This window comes from Taudactylus pleione, unplaced genomic scaffold (genome assembly GCF_031769625.1).
Source record: "Taudactylus pleione unplaced genomic scaffold, aTauple2 ptg000431l, whole genome shotgun sequence".
NCBI lineage: Eukaryota > Metazoa > Chordata > Amphibia > Anura > Myobatrachidae > Taudactylus > Taudactylus pleione.
The window spans coordinates 2,796,254-2,817,574 of NW_028284833.1; the positions used below are offsets into that span (position 1 = coordinate 2,796,254).

Genomic DNA, 21,321 nt, shown 5'->3' on the forward strand with positions numbered 1-21,321 from the left:
TTAGACCATGGTAATACTTATAAGTGTATAGGTGATGAGCGACTGACGTATATCTGTGCAATAATTAGTAAAATGTGCAATTCAACCAACAAAACATGATACACACAGTATATATGTATGAAAAAAATATATCACAATTTAATAATAATAAAATATACACGCAAAATAGACATATATAGAGATACTGCTTAGATAAGCACAAAGTGTACTAATAACGTGTCCACAGTGTGCAAAAAGTGCTAATAAATATTCTAAAAGTACAATTCAATATAAAAAGCGAGCAGAATATATATACTTGAATATTTAAAACATTTTAAACCAGTATCACAGAGGAATTAATAGAGAGTAAAAACAGTTGTAGAAAACAAGTAAAAAAGTTTCAGACTCGTTTCTTAAAAAAGGAAGTTTAGAGTAAAAGTGCAAAGCTTATCTGTAAAGGTTCATTTCAGGCAATGGTGGCTTATACCAACGCGTTTCATCCACTTGGGGACTTCATCAAGGGGTGCTAGTGAACAGGGTTTGCCATTTTTTATACTCTTTGAGACAGGATTCTAATTGTCTCATTAGGGCCAACTTTTTGCACCACTTCTGGTTGGTTACTTCCGGAAGTGCGCTCTTAGCATGAGGCGATTAAAACATATTTAATAACACATGGATATATCTTGAAACAACCTTGGTGGACTGTCCATAAATCTAATATATGATCCTGTATGTTGTTAGGTGACCCAATGCCCCCGATCGTGCAAAGAAGTCTGCCAGTCTCCGTTCCTACTTCCGCCCAGTTGCTGATGTCACATCCTTTCTACCATTCAATAAGTATGTCTTCATTCGTGATGTAGCGTCCGCCATTTTGTAGAAGTCTATACGCGGCTGTAGTCATAGTTCAATTCGGCTCATCTCGGCAGGTACTTCAGGCTTTCTCCAGCTCCCATCCTCTTCCGGCCATAACACCGGATCTGTTCCCCGCCTGGCACTTTAATTGGCGCTCGCAGGTCTCCTTCCTGTTGTTCATATTCCGGTTGTCATAGTAACCGGGATGCCATCTTCATGTAAACAGCTGATAATTCAAAGGGGGACAGATTAGTGAATCTATTCGTAAAAGATATGCATAGGGAGCGGGCCCTGGCTAATAGCACAAATCAAGAACATACTGAAGTATAATTGGATTCTGTATATTATTGTAATAAGAGGATAATATGAGAAATAACAAGATTTATATTTTGGAGCATCATGATTTTGTTAAAAAAAATATATATAAAAATATATTGATATAGTTGGTAATAGTTGTTCAAGGACCAGGATGAAAGACTTTTTCTTTTTTATGTGGAATAGATGAAGTAAAAAATAAATGAAATAGGGTCAATATGGTGAAATAAAGTCAATATTCCATAATGCAGATTAGTCAGCAGAGGGATCTTCATTCTTATTATTTTCTAATATTCCATAGATCTTCAGCTCGTATGTGGCCCATAGTCCTTAAGATGGACTGAGTGGCTAATGTACGCCCTACTGTGAATATTAAACTACAACACTGAGTATTCCCAGGTGGTCTCCCATCCAAGTACTGACCCAGCCCAATTGTGCTTAGCTTCCAAGATCAGACGAGATTGGGCGTTAGTACAATGGTAAGGTTGTAGGTACTAGAACCAATATCCACAGCTACCAACTCATCCATCATAGGAAAGGGGCAATTTCATAACTTTCGTTAAACCCATTTGGAGCCATTGTGTTAAGTTGGAAGATCCAAAACATTTCCCTCCGCGAAAGTTTGTTGCTAAGATCTCCACCTCATTCTCCCAAAGTCACATGTTCAATTGCTTTAAAGGTGAGTTCTTCAGGGTTAGAAGCATGATGCGTAGTAAAGTGTCTAGTGACCGCATGTCCTTCTACTTTATTCTTTATGTTGCGAATATGCTCTTGAATCCTTATTTTGGGAGGAAGAACATTCAAAAGGAGGACCCTCCAATAGATCTCAAAAGCATTGGTATCTTTAACCTTTCCACACATACACTTACTAAGCCAGAAATTCAATTACTAAGCAAAGGACTTAATTACGCACCTACCTCAAGTATGAACAAATTTGAAATATTCATAGATTTAAATAAGTATGTGAGAAATCTCACTTTAAAAATACATTTTATTAGGAAAGAGACGGCACCCATAAAAAACTTTGAATCTATGTCGAAGTCTGGACTAAAAGGAAAGTCAACCTACTACCCTTTGGAATCCAAGAGTAGCCACATAGAAATTTTCTATGAAAAGGTCAAAAGAGAGTTATGTGATTCAGATATTTCGAAGGTATCTAAACAGAACCTTAGTAACAAAGAAAAACATGCTCTTAGAGAATTACAGGCAAATAAGGAAATAATTATTAAACAAGCTGACAAAGGGGGGGGGATTAGTTATCATGGAAAGACAAGCTTATCTAAAAGAGGCCAGCAGACTGCTGGGGGACAAGATCTCATATGCCATCTTGCAACAAGATCCCTTGGAACAATACACAGAGGAACTTAGAGTACTCCTTTTGCGGGGTTTCCGTGAGGGAACCCTATGCAAAGAGGAATATCAGTACTTGATGACAACTAATCCCACCACCCCCATTTTTTATTTTCTACCCAAAATCCATAAATCCCTGATAGATCCACCAGGAAGACCCATCATAGCAGGTATAGATTCACTAACGTCCCATCTCTCAGAGTACATGGATGTATTCCTGCAGAAATACGTGGTACAACTAGAGTCTTACTTAAAGGACACCACAAATCTTCTACAACATCTAGAAAAGATTGAATGGAAAGACACATATAAATGGATCACCATTGATGTACAAGCCTTATATACTTGCATTGAGCACACTAAAGGTGTCAATGCATGTAGACTAATTATGGAAGAAGATGTACTAATGGATGCTACACACCGCGAGTTTTTATGTGATCTTATGACTTTTATACTCAATCATAATTATTTTAAATTTTTAGATGTGTTTTACCGTCAAACTTGTGGTACTGCAATGGGTACCGTTTTTGCACCAAACTTCGCCAATATTTTTATGGGGCAGTGGGAACAAGAATATATCTATACAAATAATCCTTACAAGAATAGAATTATTATGTGCAAGAGGTATATTGATGATATTCTTATCATCTGGAATGGATCGGAGGAGGATTTTAAACAGTTTTTAATCTATATTAAGAGGAATGAAATGAATTTGAAATTTACATCCCATTTTAGCGACACTTCGATTGAATTTCTGGACTTAGGCCCTCATTCAGAGCCGTACGCTCTGAGCAGAGCGCACACTCTGAATGAGGGCCGCCCTCCATAAAAATGGAGCATCCTCCTGGATGCTCGTATAGCTGTTGGTCACCACCCACAGCCTATACGAGCGTGCATTTTGATGGCCATGATGGTCGTTTTCAACCGCAAGCTCCGGAGTGATTTTGGCTCTATCAGAGCCAAAATCACTCCCACTGACATCACTAGTGATGTCAGTGGGCCGGCTTCTGATGGGAGGCGTTCCCGTGGGAATGCCCCCATCAGGGAGGCACGCCCACCAAAGGGGGCATGCTGTCAATCAACATCGACAGCACGCCCCCTTTGATCAGACACAACGAGCGAAGGACTTTCCTTCGCTCGTCGCGTCTGGCGCATGCGCACGACGGAGCTCCCTCCGTCGTGCGCATGCTCAGTGCAGAACATCGACCCACTTGCGAGCGGACAGCTGCTCGCGAGTGGGTCTGAATCAGGGCCTTAGTTTTGAATCAAGAGGACGGGAGAGTTATCACCAAAACCTACATCAAGGAGGATCAATAGTTATCTACACTATAAGAGTAGACATCTAAAGAAATGGAAGAACAATATTCCATATTCCCAATTCCACAGAATAAAGCGGAACTGCACTAGAGAAAGTGATTGCAAGGAACAGATTAATCTCTATACTGAAAGATTCAAGAAGAAAGAATATCCAGTAGAAATTTTGACTAAGGCAGCTGAAAAAACAGAAGGACTTAAGAGAGCTGAGTCACTGAATTACAAGAAGAGTACCAATAAAGAAAACTTTTTACCTTTTGTCACTACATATAACGGACACGAGAACAAGATCAAGAGATGTTTACAAAAACATTGGAACATCCTACTTATGGATTCAGTACTCAAGGACATCCTACCCCCTAAACCCACTGTCCTTTTCAAAAAAGGTAAAAGCCTTAAAGATACCCTGGCGCCAAGTATGATCAGAGACATTAACCACACAAGAAATGATCTTCTGCCCCCCTGTCAAGGATGCTACAAATGTGGCCGTTGTAACATATGCAGATATCTTCATCCACGTAGAAAAGTCTTTTGTAACTACAATGATTCAAAAGAATTTAAAATTAAAAATTTTATGAACTGCAATTCTACATCAATCATATACTTATTAGAATGTAAATGCGGTCTAAAATACATAGGGAAAACAAAAAGACCCCTAAAAATAAGGATTCAAGAGCATATTCGCAACATAAAGAATAAAGTAGAAGGACATGCGGTCTCTAGACACTTTACTACGCATCATGCTTCTAACCCTGAAGAACTCACCTTTAAAGCAATTGAACATGTGACTTTGGGAGAACGAGGTGGAGATCTTAGCAACAAACTTTCGCGGAGGGAAATGTTTTGGATCTTCCAACTTAACACAATGGCTCCAAATGGGTTTAACGAAAGTTATGAAATTGCCCCTTTCCTATGATGGATGAGTTGGTAGCTGTGGATATTGGTTCTAGTACCTACAACCTTACCATTGTACTAACGCCCAATCTCGTCTGACCTTGGAAGCTAAGCACAATTGGGCTGGGTCAGTACTTGGATGGGAGACCACCTGGGAATACTCAGTGTTGTAGTTTAATATTCACAGTAGGGTGTACATTAGCCACTCAGTCCATCTTATGGTCTATGGGCCACATACGTGCTGAAGATCTATGGAATATTAGAAAATAATAAGAATGAAGATCCCTCTGCTGACTAATCTGCATTATGGAATATTGACTTTATTTCACCATATTGACCCTATTTCATTTAATTTTTACTTCATCTATTCCACATAAAAAAAAAAAAGTCTTTCATCCTGGTCCTTGAACAACTATTACCAACTATATCAATATATTTTTATATATATATATTTTTTAACAAAATCATAATGCTCCAAAATATAAATGTTGTTATTTCTCATATTATCCTCTTATTACAATAATATACAGAATCCAATTATACTTCAGTATGTTCTTGATTTGTGCTATTAGCCAGGGCCCGCTCCCTATGCATATCTTTTACGAATAGATTCACTAATCTGTCCCCCTTTGAATTATCAGCTGTTTACGTGAAGATTGCATCCCGGTTACTATGACAACCGGAATATGAACAACAGGAAGGAGACCTGCGAGCGCCAATTAAAGTGCCAGGCGGGGAACAGATCCGGTGTTACGGCCGGAAGAGGATGGGAGCTGGAGATAGCCTGAAGTACCTGCCGAGATGAGCTGAATTGAACTAAGACTACAGCCGCGTATAGACTTCTACAAAATGGCGGACGCTACATCACGAATGAAGACATACTTATTGAATGGTAGAAAGGATGTGACATCAGCAACTGGGCGGAAGTAGGAACGGAGACTGGCAGACTTCTTTGCACGATCGGGGGCATTGGGTCACCTAACAACATACAGGATCATATATTAGATTTATGGACAGTCCACCAAGGTTGTTTCAAGATATACCCATGTGTTATTAAATATGTTTTAATCGCCTCATGCTAAGAGCGCACTTCCGGAAGTAACCAACCAGAAGTGATGCAAAAAGTTGGCCCTAATGAGACAATTAGAATCCTGTCTCAAAGAGTATAAAAAGTGGCAAACCCTGTTCACTAGCACCACTTGATGAAATAATAACATTAGTAAAAATAAGGCATAATTGTTCTCAATTATACTAAGTATGTACTTACATAATAGCAAATAAGATTTTTTTGGGGGGGTAGTGACAGGACATTTATTTATATAAAATGAATACAAACATATATTACAATAAGTTGGAAGCTGCGTGTGACAATTTAATAAAGTATTTTTTATTTAAAGATTAATGGATTCATATCTTATAAAATAAAGTGAGAGAGAGAGAGAGAATTTGATATTTTCATTTACATTTGTGCAATACAAAACAGTTACAAATGCAACCTCTGCCCCTCACTGTTGGACTGTAAAAATGATGTCCCGTCTCAATATATAGAGGGGGAGAATAAGATAAAGACAGTGAGAGATCCCAATTCAACATACTGTACAGTGCAGAGCTGCAGAAGAAGACACAGCTCACTCTCCTGCAACTTTCAATATCCTGCAGATGAAATAGGAATGTGAAGTTTGTACCTTTTACATGCATCAAAGTAAGCCTGAAGTAGAGGTTTATCATCTAACAACGGATATGAAGATTAGCTCTGGGGGCACATGGACAATGAAACGGCAGGTAGTACAGTCTTCATGTATTTTATATGAACACATATCTGCACAGCTTATGTATTCTATACCTGAGGAAATGAAGACAGGATCTGTAGTAGGAAACATAGCAAACAATTTGCGTTTAAATTGACAGGAATTGTCAGGTAGAAAATTTCATTTTGTCTGACGAGATAAAATGCAGCATTTCAATGTCAACTTAGAAAATCGAGACTTGTATATTACACAAAGAATAGACATAGGTATTATGTGGGAATAAACAAGGTTGCCTAATAAGCTTTGAAGCTGTGATGGAAAACCCTTTAAATTTATACACAATTAAAGTGGAAATTCAGGATGTAAATGACAATTTTAAAATTAAAAAAAAACAAAACAGTTTTGATACAGTCACTAGTCAGTCCACATTACCTGGAATACTTCTTGCTTTGGAGCATGTGCAGGATCCTGATCTAAGTATCAATTCTGTAGATAAATACAAGATCAGTGACAATGAGTATTTCTCATTAGAAAAACAATTACTGATACAATTATACCCAGTACTTAAATTTTAGAATAAGCACTGGACTGAAAAAAACTAAATTATTATCAATTAATTTAGCTACATTAGATGGTGGACACCCTGTTTAAACTGGTACAGAATTTAATTAATATTTCATTTTATGATGTGAATGACAACTTTCCAAAATTTTCTAAGGACACATACCATGTAAGTTTAAATGAACATTCACCAGTCAACTTTCTGGTTCTCCATCTGAATGCTATTGATGAAGATGAAGGCTCCAATGTTCAATTAACATACTCATTTGGAAATGTACCAGAAAGTGTACACCAAATGTTTTTAGTGGATCCTGTAGATGGAATTTAGATTTTGAGATGGCAGAACAATGTAAGTTTACAGTTGAAGCAAAAGATAGCAGTGGCCTTGCTGCTCACTGTAAGGTCTCAATAGAGATTATTGACAATAATGACAATCCACCTAAAATAAAATTCACATTGTCATCTGCAATTCTAGAGGATTCCCTACCTGGTACCATAGTAGCTCTAATTAATGTAAATTATTTAGATACTGGAGACAATGGAGAGATGTTCTGTCATTCCTCTGTAAATTTGCCATTTTGTTTAGTATCATCATCTCTCAACTGCTTTACACTTGAAACCACAGCCAACATGGATAGAGAGAGGACTTCTGAGTATAACATCGCAATAAGTAGACAAGATAAAGGGATGCCTCAACTGTCTAACAACAATGAATTCCAACTGCTGATCTCAGATATAAATGCCAATCCTCCTGTTTTCAAAAAAATAAGTTATATTGTGTACATTGCAGAAAATAATCAACCAGGGTTATCAATATACAGTCTGTACTCATCAGATCTTGATCTTAAAGAGAATGGGAAAATAACTTACTACATTCTGAATAGCAGTATTGAAGATATACCAGTCTCATTATTTGTTTCTATAAACTCAATGACTGGTGTACTTTATGATCAAAGATTATTTCACTATGAGCAGTTATGGTAATTTCAATTGCAAGTGATTGCTAAAGATGGCGGATCTCCCTCTTTAATCAGTAATGTTACCATGAGGATTGGTATCATTGATAAGAATGATAAAATTTCTCTACTCATCACCAGACACTGAGGGAACAGCATTATTTGAGTTCATTCCTCACTCTCCTGAAAAAGGTTATTTAGTGACCAAAGTGATTGCAGTGGCTTGATGAAGTCCCCAAGTGGATGAAACGCATTGGGATAAGCCACCATTGCCTGAAATGAACCTTTAAAGATAAGCTTTGCACTTTTACTCTAAACTTCCTTTTTTAAGAAACAAGTCTGAAACTTTTTAATTTGTTTTTTACAACTGTTTTTACTCTCTATTAATTCCTCTGTGATACTGGTTTAAAATGTTTTAAATATTCAAGTATATATATTCTGCTCGCTTTTTATATTGAATTGTACTTTTAGAATATTTATTAGCACTTTTTGCACACTGTGGACACGTTATTAGTACACTTTGTGCTTATCTAAGCAGTATCTCTATATATGTCTATTTTGCGTGTATATTTTATTATTATTAAATTGTGATATATATTTTTTTCATACATATATACTGTGTGTATCATGTTTTGTTGGTTGAATTGCACATTTTACTAATTATTGCACAGATATATGTCAGTCGCTCATCACCTATACACTTATAACATTTCACTTGTAAGGGCTACCCCACAAGTCCTTTTACATTGGGCATAGCTGACACCCTATTATACTAAGGGAGTACGTATATATTATATATATATATTTTTTATCCTCTGTACTAATTCCAAGTTGGCGCCGACACTTCTTTTGTGTACATGGTAATACTTAGTTAATCTGCTGCCTTAGTCATTTCTTTTTATTTAATAGTGTACACTAATTACAAATATTTACATTTTTACTATTACAGGGACTGATTCAGAGTTAGAAGCAATTTGAAAAAGGAGCAAAAATGTGTAATTTGATTCTGAAACAAACCCTGATGTAGTGCAAGGGGTGCAAATGTATTTATTTTGCCTGCAGAGAAAATATTAACTGTTTTGCATGTAGCAAAGAAGTATTGGACAGCTTTGGTTTTGCACTAAAATTTATAATAAAGCTAGGATACAGCCCTAAAACTCTCTGCACATTTTACATCTGGCCCACCTGCAGTACAATGCAGTTTTTCCAAGATGCAAATTGCTACTTTTTAATTTCTATTTTATTTGCTGCAAATCAGACACACATTGTCAAATGTCAAACACATAAGTCTACAAGTATTGTATGTTGGCTTCAATAAAAGCATTAAAAAGCAGTATGCACATTATATTAATGGGTCTAGCTGGGTCTATGCTAGAAAAACCAAGCAGATTTGGACCCATGATTGGCTGAAAAGAACTAGTTAGAGGTAATATGTATATCTTTACTCTGAAATTCTAGGTTGAGACTTTATTCCTCTTTCTTAAGGACTACTAGAAAATGCTTATTACATTCTGACTATAAAAATATAAATAAGTATATTATTTGTATTACTTATTAAAGAAGTCTTATTATAAAACAAACTGAAAGAAATAGAAATTAAATTTTTGGACAAATTTAGCATATCCCATATCTGAACTCACCTTTTAGGACCATATTTGCATCTATCCACAAGTACAAACTCTATACTTTTTAAGGGGAATATCACAAACACATTTGTGCAGACCCTTAGAAAAAAGATGTATATAACTTTGGAATAAAAAAAATAATGTATGGCATTAAACCCACCAGTTCATAATTTTTCATAGGTTAAACATTTTTCAGGTGCTCAAAGAAACACATAGTTTTAATAATTGAACAATTACATTTTCGGTATTTGAAATGTTAACTTTTAACTGTAAAATAAAGACAGTTATAAAAATATAGTATTTGAGGATTTCTATATATTGCAAAATATGTACTTCAATACTATGAAAACTTTATCATATGTTGCATAATCAATAATAACTTTTGATTAAGAACGAAAACAACAGATGTCTGCTTTTTCACTTACCAGTAGAAGTTTGTATGGTACTTACATGCAAGATGGTCTGACCTGTGAAAGACTCTGTACAGTATGTTACAAAGGAAATAAATTGGAATAAAAATATTGGTAAAACCCAAAATGTACATATATATTAAATACTGAAAATAATCTAAAACAATAACATACAAATGATAAAAATATGGACCTATTTATTTATATTAACATTTACTTATACAGTGCTGACATATTCCATTAGCCATACAATTGGACATGATATCAAAATAGTTTACAATACAATTTGTATACTGCAAATATATGAGTATTAAATGAAAATGAATCTCTTCTGTATACAGTTCCAGTTGGTTTCTAGGTAACCTCGCAACAACGTAGTGGATTTTCTTAGGTGTTGGTATGCCTTTAAACATAAAGTTAAAATAATTATCTGCTTTTCTTTAATGCAAATCCATTACTCAACCCATAAGACCCTCCTCTCCCTAAAAATGTCTCAAAAAAATGTAAGTAATTATAAAAATTTAAAAGACTGAAATGTGAAAATAATAAAATGGAAGACAAATTAGAAGTTTAGTACAGTTTTGAATAACATTTAAAACGTACTGTGCAGTTTGTTTAATGTGCTATTTAATTTTAATTGAATTGTTGTTCCATAATTGAATTATGTTTAATGTATTATAACAACACTGAAATATAGAGAACAAAAATGCAGCTTAGTTGCAACACCTCATTTCAGACTCTAAGTGTCACTATTGGACTGTGTGTGAAAAAAAGGTTTTTATTCAATCTGAATGTGGAAACCAAATGCATTTCACTACAGACTCACAGTGCAGATCAGATCAGAAGAAAAACACTGCAACATTTCCACTGTACATCCTGCTATTTGGATTAACCTATAAATCTTAACAAAGCAACTTACAATTCATGGATTTCTTCTATTTTCTTATTTTTGTGAATTTCTAAAAAGGACAATATATAATATCAGACTAACAATGAATGATAATGCAAGATACAGAGATACAAAATGGACAATGACATGGCAAGTATATTGTTTTATTTTATTTTCTATCAGTGATGTATCTGGCCAGTTACAATACTCAATTCCTGAAGAAATGAAGCTGGGGTCCGTAGTTGGCAATGTGGCAAAAGATATTGGACTGAATGTTAAAGATTTAGAATTTAGAAATTTCCAAATAATTTCTCAAGTGACAAAACAGTATTTTAATATTAATATGGAAAATGGAGACTTATATGTGTCAGACAGAATTGATAGAGAGATATTATGTGAAGCTAAGCAGAGCTGCTTTATAAACCTTGAAGCTGTAATTGAAAATCCTTTGAAGTTTTACACAGTCACCATTGAAATACAGGATGTGAATGATAACTCACCGACCTTCTCTAAGAAATATTTTGATATAGAAATAAGTGAACATACCTTACCTGGGGCACGCTTTACTTTAAGTAATGCAAAAGATCCAGATCTAGGCACTAATTCTATACAAAGTTACACACTTAGTGGTGATAATTACTTTAGTTTAGGAGAAAAAATTGCCAGAGACGGAATTAAATACCCTGAAATTATATTAGAAAAGTCACTTGACAGAGAAAAGAAAAGTTTTTATGACTTGATATTGACGGCTTCTGATGGAGGTAAGCCTCCAAAATCTGGTACAGCCATCATTAAGATTGTTGTTCAAGACTTTAATGATAACTTTCCAATATTTACTCAAGACACATATCACATAAGACTATATGAGAATGCTCCTGTTGGATTTCTAGTCATTCAATTAAATGCAACAGATGAAGATGAGGGTTCAAATGCCATAATAGCTTATTCCTTTAGCCACATTCCTGGAAATGCACAACAAATCTTTAAAATTAACTCCTCAAATGGTGATATTAACATAATTGGAAAATTGGACTATGAAGCATCAGCTTCCTATGAAATAACTGTTGAAGCTAAAGATGGTGGTGGACATGCTGCTCATTGCAAAATATCAATACAAGTAATTGATGTGAATGATAATGCTCCAAAAATAACAATCAAATCTCTCTCAGCAACACTTCCAGAGAACTCCCCACTTGGTTCCCTCATAGCATTGATTAATATCCGTGATTTGGATTCTGGAATAAATGGTGAAGTCATTTGTCAGATCTCTGACACATTGGATTTTCAACTAATGCCCTCATCTAGTAACTACTACACACTAGTAACTGCAGCAAACATGGACCAAGAGAAGAAGTCTATGTATAATATTACAATTCAATGTATGGATAAAGGATCTCCTTCGCTGTCTAGCAATAAAACCATTCAGTTGACTATATCTGATGTGAATGACAATCCTCCTGTTTTTGAAAAAAATAGCTATATTGTCTACATTGTAGAAAATAACCAACCAGGAACCTCTGTACACAATGTCCATGCTTCAGATCTCGATCATGGTCAAAATGGAAAAATAACATACAGCTTTCTAAATAGCAATGTAGAAAATATCCCAGTATCATCATATGTTTCAATAAACTCAATCACTGGGGTTCTATATGCTCAGAGATCATTTGACTATGAACAGTTACGAGAATTTCAGTTCCAGGTGATGGCTAAAGATGGTGGATCTCCTCCTCTAAGCAGCAATGTGACAGTGAGGATATGTATCATTGATAAGAATGACAATGCTCCTAAAATTCTCTACCCATCACCAGACACTGATGGATCAGCATTATTTGAATTTATTCCTCACACAGCTGAGAAAGGTTATCTAGTGACCAAAGTGATTGCAGTGGATGATGACTCAGGACACAATGCCTGGCTCTCTTATCACGTATTGCAAGCTTCTGACTCAAACTTCATTAGCATTGAGCAACATACAGGTGAAATTAGGATAGGATGTGACCTTCAAGACATGGATTCTTTGAGGCAAAAGGTTGTGATTATGGTAAAAGACAATGGACATCCATCCTTTTCATCTACAGTTTCTTTAACTTTGGTTGTGGCTGAAAGCTTTCAGCAAGTTCTTCCAGAGATAATACACAAACCTAGTGATTCAAAAACATCATCTAATTTAACTTTCTACCTGGTGGTGTCCATAGCCCTGATTTCCCTTTTATTCATTGTGACAGTGTTGGTTATAGTAATCTTTAAATGCAGAAACTCAGATACAGAAACTTCTTTTAGAAACATTAGCAGAAATTTGTATCCTCAATTCACCCTGGGATGTCCTTCTGAGATCAGTGATGGAAGTTTACCTTTTCCATTCTCCTATGATGTGTGTGTGACCCTCGACTCAAAGCAGAATGAAATAGCTTATCTCAAACCGGTCCAGAATGTCCCCACAGACAACCTCATTGACACAGATGATTCAGCAGCTGTAAATGATTCTTCAAACAATGATGTGCCTCCTAGCAATGCTGCACAGGTATTTGAAAGTAATATGCAATATATATCCTATAAGTGATAATTTTTATTGCCAATAACAAATAATTCTATAAAAGATAGTTACTTCTGAAATAAATATGTAGATATCTATAGATATATATCTTCTAAAGGTTTTAGTTTCCCAAAGAAGTATTTATCAAGGTCTGCCAATGATCAAAGTCTTCTTGACTGTAATATCGGAGTAGAAAGATTTATTTCACTATTTTATGGAGAGTGCTGGTCTTTTAAAATATTATTTTGGACTTATCAATATGGATTTTTCCACCAGGCACCCCAGTGCTAAATTTGTAAGTGTTGCTACTGTAGCTGTGGAATTTTAAAACAACATCTAATATCCTTTTACTTTTACAGTGAATAGTACATTATACTGTATCTTATAATTATAAAACAAAAATAAGCAGATCAACTTGTGTTGTTTGCATATTCTCTCCATATCCAGATATGTTTTGTCTTAACTGCATTCTATTGTTGGATTCCATGAGTGAAGCATACTTGCCTACTCTCCCGGAATGGCCTTGAGGCTCCCAGAAATCATGTGGTGCTCCTGGCCATCCTCAAGTGAGGACAGACTCCCAGCCACCACCCATGGAAAAACCTACCTCCCTACTCCAACCCCACAGCCACCCATTTATCGAGTAAAAGTGGGTGGTCTGGGGGCCCAATGATGCAATTTGCACTGAATCACATCAGTGTTGCCCTTCCACCTGCTTTACAATACCAGTAATCTCGGCATTGTATAGTGGGGGGTGGGGCCGCAATGATGCGATCTTGCTGTCATGCCCCTTCAATGCACACCATTGCCTCCTGGATGGGGCAGCCAGAAAGTTGGTAAGTATGGAGTGAAGTGACAGGTGTAATATCCTGACTTTCTGAATAGATTATATTTTATGTCAGAACCATCACTACACTTTTAATATAATGCATTTTACTAGTGGGATAAACTAGTACATTGTGTGTCTATATATAAAATTATAATAATACCTCATTATTGTTTTCTTTAACATAATGAAACTAAAATTTTATCTACAATTTGTTTTATTAAATTAAGTGGAATCATGTAAAAAGGCAAATCTGTTATTTCTGGATTTGCTGTGCTTTTAGAGTATATATGATATGATGGCCCCAACTGCAGCTTGGTCACTATTGCATTTATTAATATATTCAACTTACATATAAATGAGCGTTCACAATTGTCGGTCTAGTTCATTTTATACAGTACCATTCCATGTGGAAAATTAGGTACAGGAGATAGTTGTGTCCAATTGTTTCTATATTGTTGCTCTTTTATGAGACAAATAATGTACGTTTTACTGTGAAGTCATGAGTCTATATGTTGTGCACTGATTTGTGCTGGAAATTTTTGTTATTTGAGTAAAATATTAAAATATAGTATGAGAAAATTGTTGGTATTGTTGGTACAAGAAAATTGTTGATATTAGCCTAGCTAAAAAGGTGTTCCATCATTTCAGAGACATGACATAACCTGTTCTCTAGTCAAAAGATGTAGATATGAAAGGTGTCTTTATGAACTACTTTCTGTTTGGCAAAGTAGACCATGAGGTAAGAGAGGGTCAGGACTCTCTAAATCAGTATCGAGGAAGGGCCCGGTATCATTAAAACAAAAGGGTGTGTGTAACTTATCAACCACACAACTTACTGAAGCTGAAATTAAATTATTTTTCAAAGAATTGAGCTTTGCACCCAGTTCCAGCCAAAATATGTTCACCCTTTTTTCTGAATTAAATAGATATCTTAGATCACTCTGTAGACAGGGATACTTCTTTCAAATTCAATGAACTAATGGTAATAAGTACAAATGTCCAATCCTCCTTGATGGGGATGATTTTAAATGTCTTTCTATGTTGGAAAAGCTTCAAAGGGAAGATGATGACACCAGGACCCCTGTGGACAGGAATTTGATTTTTTATGCTAATTGGCATAATAAATCTGTGAACAAGAAATTGTTTAAGAAAACATCCAATTTTTTTTGACTCAATCAGAAAAGTCCAGCTATACAGGTCTTCTATAAAAGTACTCTGAGGGATCTGTAGGATTTATGTAGTGGAATACAAATAAAAGATTTAGGCAGGCTGAATCTGTCCAACGATGAACGGAGAGTTCTCAAGACACTACAGGACGATAAGTCCATTATAATCAAACAGGCCGATAAAGACAGGGGAGTCATCATCCTGAATAGAAGTGATTATATTGCTGAATCTTATAGACAGTTACACAATACAAAGTTCTATAGGGTACTTCAGCACAAACCCTCTTCCCTATACCAACAGGAACTCTTTTGCTTGTTGGAGGCTGCGCTCGTGAGGGGGTTATATCAAAAGGTGAATTCACATTTTTATTTCTACGTTATCCGGTCACTCCTATTTTTTATTTTTACCAAAGATTCACAAATCACTGAGCACACCACCGGGGCAACCTATGATTTCAGATTTAGATTCACTTAATATAATTTGTCTTTTTATGTATACCACCATTTGCAAAGGCACATTGGCCAGCAGAGATCGCGCATTAAGAATACTATTCATTTGTTGGATCTGATTAAACAAGTGAGGTGGCATCCAGGATATGCCTTCTTGACCCTGGAGGTCAAATCCCTATACACAAACATCCCACATGAAGAGGGCTTCAAAGCTGTGAAGGATGTGTTAGCAAGGGTAGTGCGATCTCTGAAGGTCAATGGGACTTTTTGTCGGCAGGATTCAATTTATTTTAACACATAATTTCTTTCACTTTGATTCCACCATTTTTTTTACAGACACTGGGCACGGCCATGGGCACCAGGTTTGCTCCGAGTTTTGCCAACCTGTACATGGGGGCTTTTGAGGATGCTTATGTATGGGGTGGCGATCTTGCAGTTAGGCTGATGTTCTGTAATTTTTATATTGACAATCTTAATTTTGTTTGGAACGGGGATTCACTTTTGGATGATAATTTCACTAAGTATCTGAACACTAATAACATGAATTTAAGTTTCACTGCACAATATAGTACCACCACTATTAATTTTCTTGATGTAACCCTCTCCACGAGTGGTGATACTATTTTCTCTACCACCTTTGTCAAACCCGTAGATTGTAGTTCACATCTGCATTACTTTAGTGGACATTACCACTCATGGATTGACAACATCCCTAAGAGCCAATGGGAAGGATAAGACAAAATTGCATTAGGGATGAGGATTTCAATTAGCAGGCAGATTTAATGCAAGAATGCTTTATTGAAAAGAAGTATCTATTGAAACTTATCAGAGAAGCAAGGGACTTTTTCTCATGTAGATATTTACAGTCACAAGCAGCAAGCACTAAGCACATACTGCCAAGAATGGAATTGGTACAGGATCAGATGCAGGAGTCAAACCAGGAGTCTAGGATAGGATGTAGGGGTATAACTACTATAGCTTGCTACAGCCTTCACTCCCATGTGTCACCCAATTCAATAACAAATCAAGGAGGATTAAATCAATTATTAATAAAAACTATTCAGTTTTGAAACAAAATCCAATATTGAGTCAATTTCTGGAGCCCAAACCTAACAGTATTTAAGAAAAATGCTAATCTTAAAAATTTGTTAGCACCTAGTGCTCTTAAAGTGACAACTGGGTGTAGGGTGGGGGAATGTCACCTGGCTGCCAAGCAAGCCCATGGGTTGCTTTCTTTGCAACCATGCGAGATGCCTCACATGTGGACACATCCAAAATTGGGTCAAAACAGTAACTTCTTTTAGCACAGGTGTTTCTTATGACATCAAACAATTTATCAACTGTGAATCTGCATATGTGATCTACGTGCTGGATTGCCCATGTGGGATCCAGTACATAGGCATGGCCACTTGATCACTCAAGGAGAGATTTAGAGAACACAGATTGAACATACGAAAAGCGAGTTCACTTCATAGTGTCTCAAGATATATTATCAACAAATATAACAGTGATTCTAAATCCCTTGGCCTCTTGGGACTAGAAATGATTGGGGTAACCCAGAGGGGTGGATATAGATATAGACAACTCTGTATGGCTGAGTCAAAGTGGATCTTTTGCCTGCAAACACGGAGTCCTGATGGGGTGAATGAAGCACTAGAATTCGTCAATTAATATCCTCTCCATGGGTGATACCTGTAGATTTGCCACCTCTGACTGAGGCTATGATGGCTGAACATGTACTGTCCGGTTAGTTCACTGGTTATGGCCACGCTCTGGGTCAGCAAACTATAGTCCTCTCCACCATTTAGTATATTTTCTATATATTCATATATGTCCAGGTAGTTTATTAATAGATCTCCTTATTTATATGACGTCCCTAGATCACTCATCAACTGATCTATCTCCCTAATACTCCTTGTATTCCAGTACACCTCTTATACAACCTCTTATTTTAGAAAATGTTTTACTTGTCAGTTCTGTTATATAGAATTAGTATAGAATTATTTTTTGGGCGCTTACTTTTTTGGATTTGAGTGGGCTCTGCCATGAGAGAAACTATCATTTTGGTATGCGCAATATGCCGGGTTGAACTGATTTGATCAAACTACTCATTATTTTAGTTGTGTAAGGTATATATATATAAAATGCAGTGGTATATTATATTATATCATATTATGTTGAGTGTGGATGCACATATATATTATGTAGTTTTGTATATTTATAATATTCTTTAGATATAATTTTTATCTTATATGTCCTCTTATATGTATTTTACTATGTACTAGATACCATATAGGAATAATATTACATTACTTATTATTTAATTTTAACAAGATTATGTGATCATCTATGGTTATTTAACTAAGATTGTATCAACCATGTGTGTGGCTAATTGATTCTCTTCTGCTCACTTCATGAGCTGTTTTAAGCTAAAGATTTTCTATCACAAGCGTATTAGTTAAATAATAATTGAACTATTTGGAAGCAACCAATAAGTGAACTCTCCACAATATAAGTATGTGTGGAGAGTTAGGGACACTCAGCTTGAAAAAGTCTACAGTGTAGATGAAACACGTTGCTGTCCCAGTTTTTATATCCTGGTTTTTATTATATTGCACCCAACCTACCATTGCACTTGTCGGATGGACCAGCTGAATGCAGAGATACTCCTGCTATAAGTTTGTGGATGACAGGAGTTCCAAATACGGAGTGAAGACCTATTTGTACCAGTTTCACATAGCTTGTCAATTACCTCTGTTATCTTCTGCCAACTCTGGGCACTACCGCGCATGGCACCTGTGTGGAGAGACTTGGCTCTCATAATATCCTATTTCACCTGTCAGTGGTTGCCGGAATATGTTGCCAACGTGAACGGCACTCCGAGTCCCATTCACAGTTGGTCTATCTCCTGAATACCTTAGCACAGGGATCCAAGACCAGCTAAACTGCAGTGCGGGTGGCACATTTTCTGAGTTGGGTACACAGTTTCTCTGGCACTCCCATCCTTTTCAATGGGTTGATGTGAGTTATACAGCTTGCTTAGTGGTGCAGGGGGAAGCCCCAGACCATTATATGTTCTAATTCCAGTAAATTCAAAGGTGACTGGCAGACCGTGACAATATTCAGACTGTGAGAATATAGACTTTGTTATGGTGCAATAAGAATATCTATTGATACACACAGTATTACACTCTATTCAATATATATCATTTTATTGTTCCGAAAAATCATACCAGTGCAAATTTATTTTTATTTCTTCTATTATATGCCACTATGTATTTATATGATATGCATTAAATTGAATTTTAAATGTACACAGTGCTGCAAATTGTGGATGTGGTCTTACTGTGTTGATACAATATCCTTTAAGTAGTACTTTTGGTTTGGGTACGGGATGCCGGAGCTCAGGATCACGGCGGTCAGAATCCCTATGCCAGCATCCTGACTGGGTCACAATCCTGACAGATGGAGGGAAGTATATTACCCTTCCCCTACCCCTAACCCTACCTCCCCACAGCTTAAACTTAACCCTCCCCCTGTAACCTAAACCTAACCCTCCCCCCCCAGACTAACAATAACCCACCGCCTAGTGCTTAACCATAACTGTAACTCTTCCCCTAACCCCAATTTTGTCAGGATGCCAGTGGTCGGGATGCCGGTGGTCAGGATGCTGGTAGTCGGGATGATGGTGGTCGGGATGCTGGCACTGGGATACTGACTGGTGTCAGGATTCCGGTACGGCATTCTGAGCACGTTCATTCTGACAGACAGGATAATAACTACATCCCCTACTTTCTAAGTGTTCCTCTAATAGAATATTGGCATCCTAGACAAAATAATTGCACATTTCAGTATACCTAAGCCAGTATTTCTGGAACTTAACAAAAATTGTCGAATGTTGCATTAACCTGACTTTTGTTTACCTTTGCATAGAACATTGGGTGGAATTGTAGAAATATGCAACAATCTTTTCAATACACCTCCAGAAACATTGTACATATGTCAATATTGCTGTATGCTTCTCAGTTGTAAGAAGTGGTGGCTCCATAGGTGGGGAACCAAACCAACTACCAAGTGAGTCCCAGCTGGCAATGTTTGGCAGCATTTGGAAGGGCAGTTTGTGTGGCTCCCCAATTTGAATTTTGGACTTTGCTGCAGCCCCACCTCTGTATATACTGTATATACAATTTAGTACACTCTACTCTGGCTTAAGGGTACTATATTTTTGTTCTTATTTTTAATAAATAACATGATTATTAATTTATAAACACATTTATGCAGAACCATAAAAATATGTATAATATTTTAGAATTAAAGTATTATTTTATAGGATTTAACATGCTATTTAAAGTTTTTAGATTGGATAATAATTTATCAGCAGTTCAAAGAAACAATATAGTTTCAGTTACAGAACAATTATCTGTTAGGTAATCAAAATTTTAACTACTTAATGTAAAAATTAAAACAATTATAAGACTATATGTAAAATATGTATTAAATGTAGTTGAATTGGCAATTCACTTAATTAAAAAAACCTTATTTAATTAAGAATACAGTGTTTTTAAATGTCTTGCTAATTGTAGATATCACTGTTGTTATTCATTTTGGATCAAGGGGTTAGACTAAAAAATCTGATGATGATCATGATCTAACACTGCCTATTTGCTTTAACTGCATACAATGAAAACTTTATCACATGTTTTCATAGTGGATAGGGGGTATGCCTTTAATAGAAAGGTGAATGTCCAAACATATTCCCAAGCACATTAATTCAACCCCCATCACTAATAAAGGTCTAAAAAAGTGTGTTAATAAAGGTGAAAATAAAGACAAATTATTTCTGCAAACAAAAATGTAATGGCAACATACTTAGTAAAGATGTTTTGTACAGGTTTGTATAACATTTTACAAGACTCTATGATTTGCTATTACATTTAAATGTTATTGTTGTTTCAAACTTTAATTAAGTTTATTGCATTATAATAGCTTAGAAATATAAAGAAAATAAAAACACAGTTTAGTTGCAACACCTCATTTCAAACTCTAAGTGTCACTATTGGACTGTGTGTGGAAAAAGAAGGTTTTTATTCAATGTAGTAACTAAATGCATTTCACTACAGTCTCACAGTGCAGATCAGGAGAAAAACACTGCAACATTTCCACTGTACATCCTGCTATTTGGATTACCCTGAAAATCTTCACAAAACAACTTGCAATTCATAGATTTCTAATCTTAATTTTATGGAATTATATAAAATAGAGACAACTGATATATAATACCAGGCTAACAATGAATGATAATGCAAGATACAGAAGCAGACAATGGACAAATACATGGCAAGTATATTGCTTTATTTTATTTTCGATCAATGGTGTCTCTGGCCAGTTACAATACTCAATACCCGAAGAAATGAAGCTGGGATTTATAGTTGGAAATGTGGCAAAAG

The 21,321-nt window shown here is 35.9% G+C and overlaps 2 protein-coding genes and 2 pseudogenes across 2 annotated transcripts in view; 3 read left to right on the forward strand and 1 right to left on the reverse strand.

The window, feature by feature from the left end:
- Positions 1 to 21,321, forward strand: part of LOC148506021 (protocadherin gamma-B5-like) — a 519,059-nt gene that overhangs the window by 118,567 nt on the left and 379,171 nt on the right. The gene's annotated exons all lie outside the window — the stretch shown is intronic.
- LOC148506024 (5S ribosomal RNA) lies at positions 1,521 to 1,639 on the reverse strand (annotated as a pseudogene).
- On the forward strand, positions 4,762 to 4,880 carry LOC148506025 (5S ribosomal RNA; annotated as a pseudogene).
- On the forward strand, positions 7,350 to 21,066 carry LOC148506026 (protocadherin gamma-B1-like). The gene is made up of 4 exons (XM_088447434.1): positions 7,350 to 7,993; positions 11,077 to 13,417; positions 14,932 to 14,997; positions 20,995 to 21,066. The coding sequence occupies exons 1-4, from the start codon at positions 7,350 to 7,352 to the stop codon at positions 21,064 to 21,066; spliced, it is 3,123 nt and encodes a 1,040-aa protein (XP_088303560.1).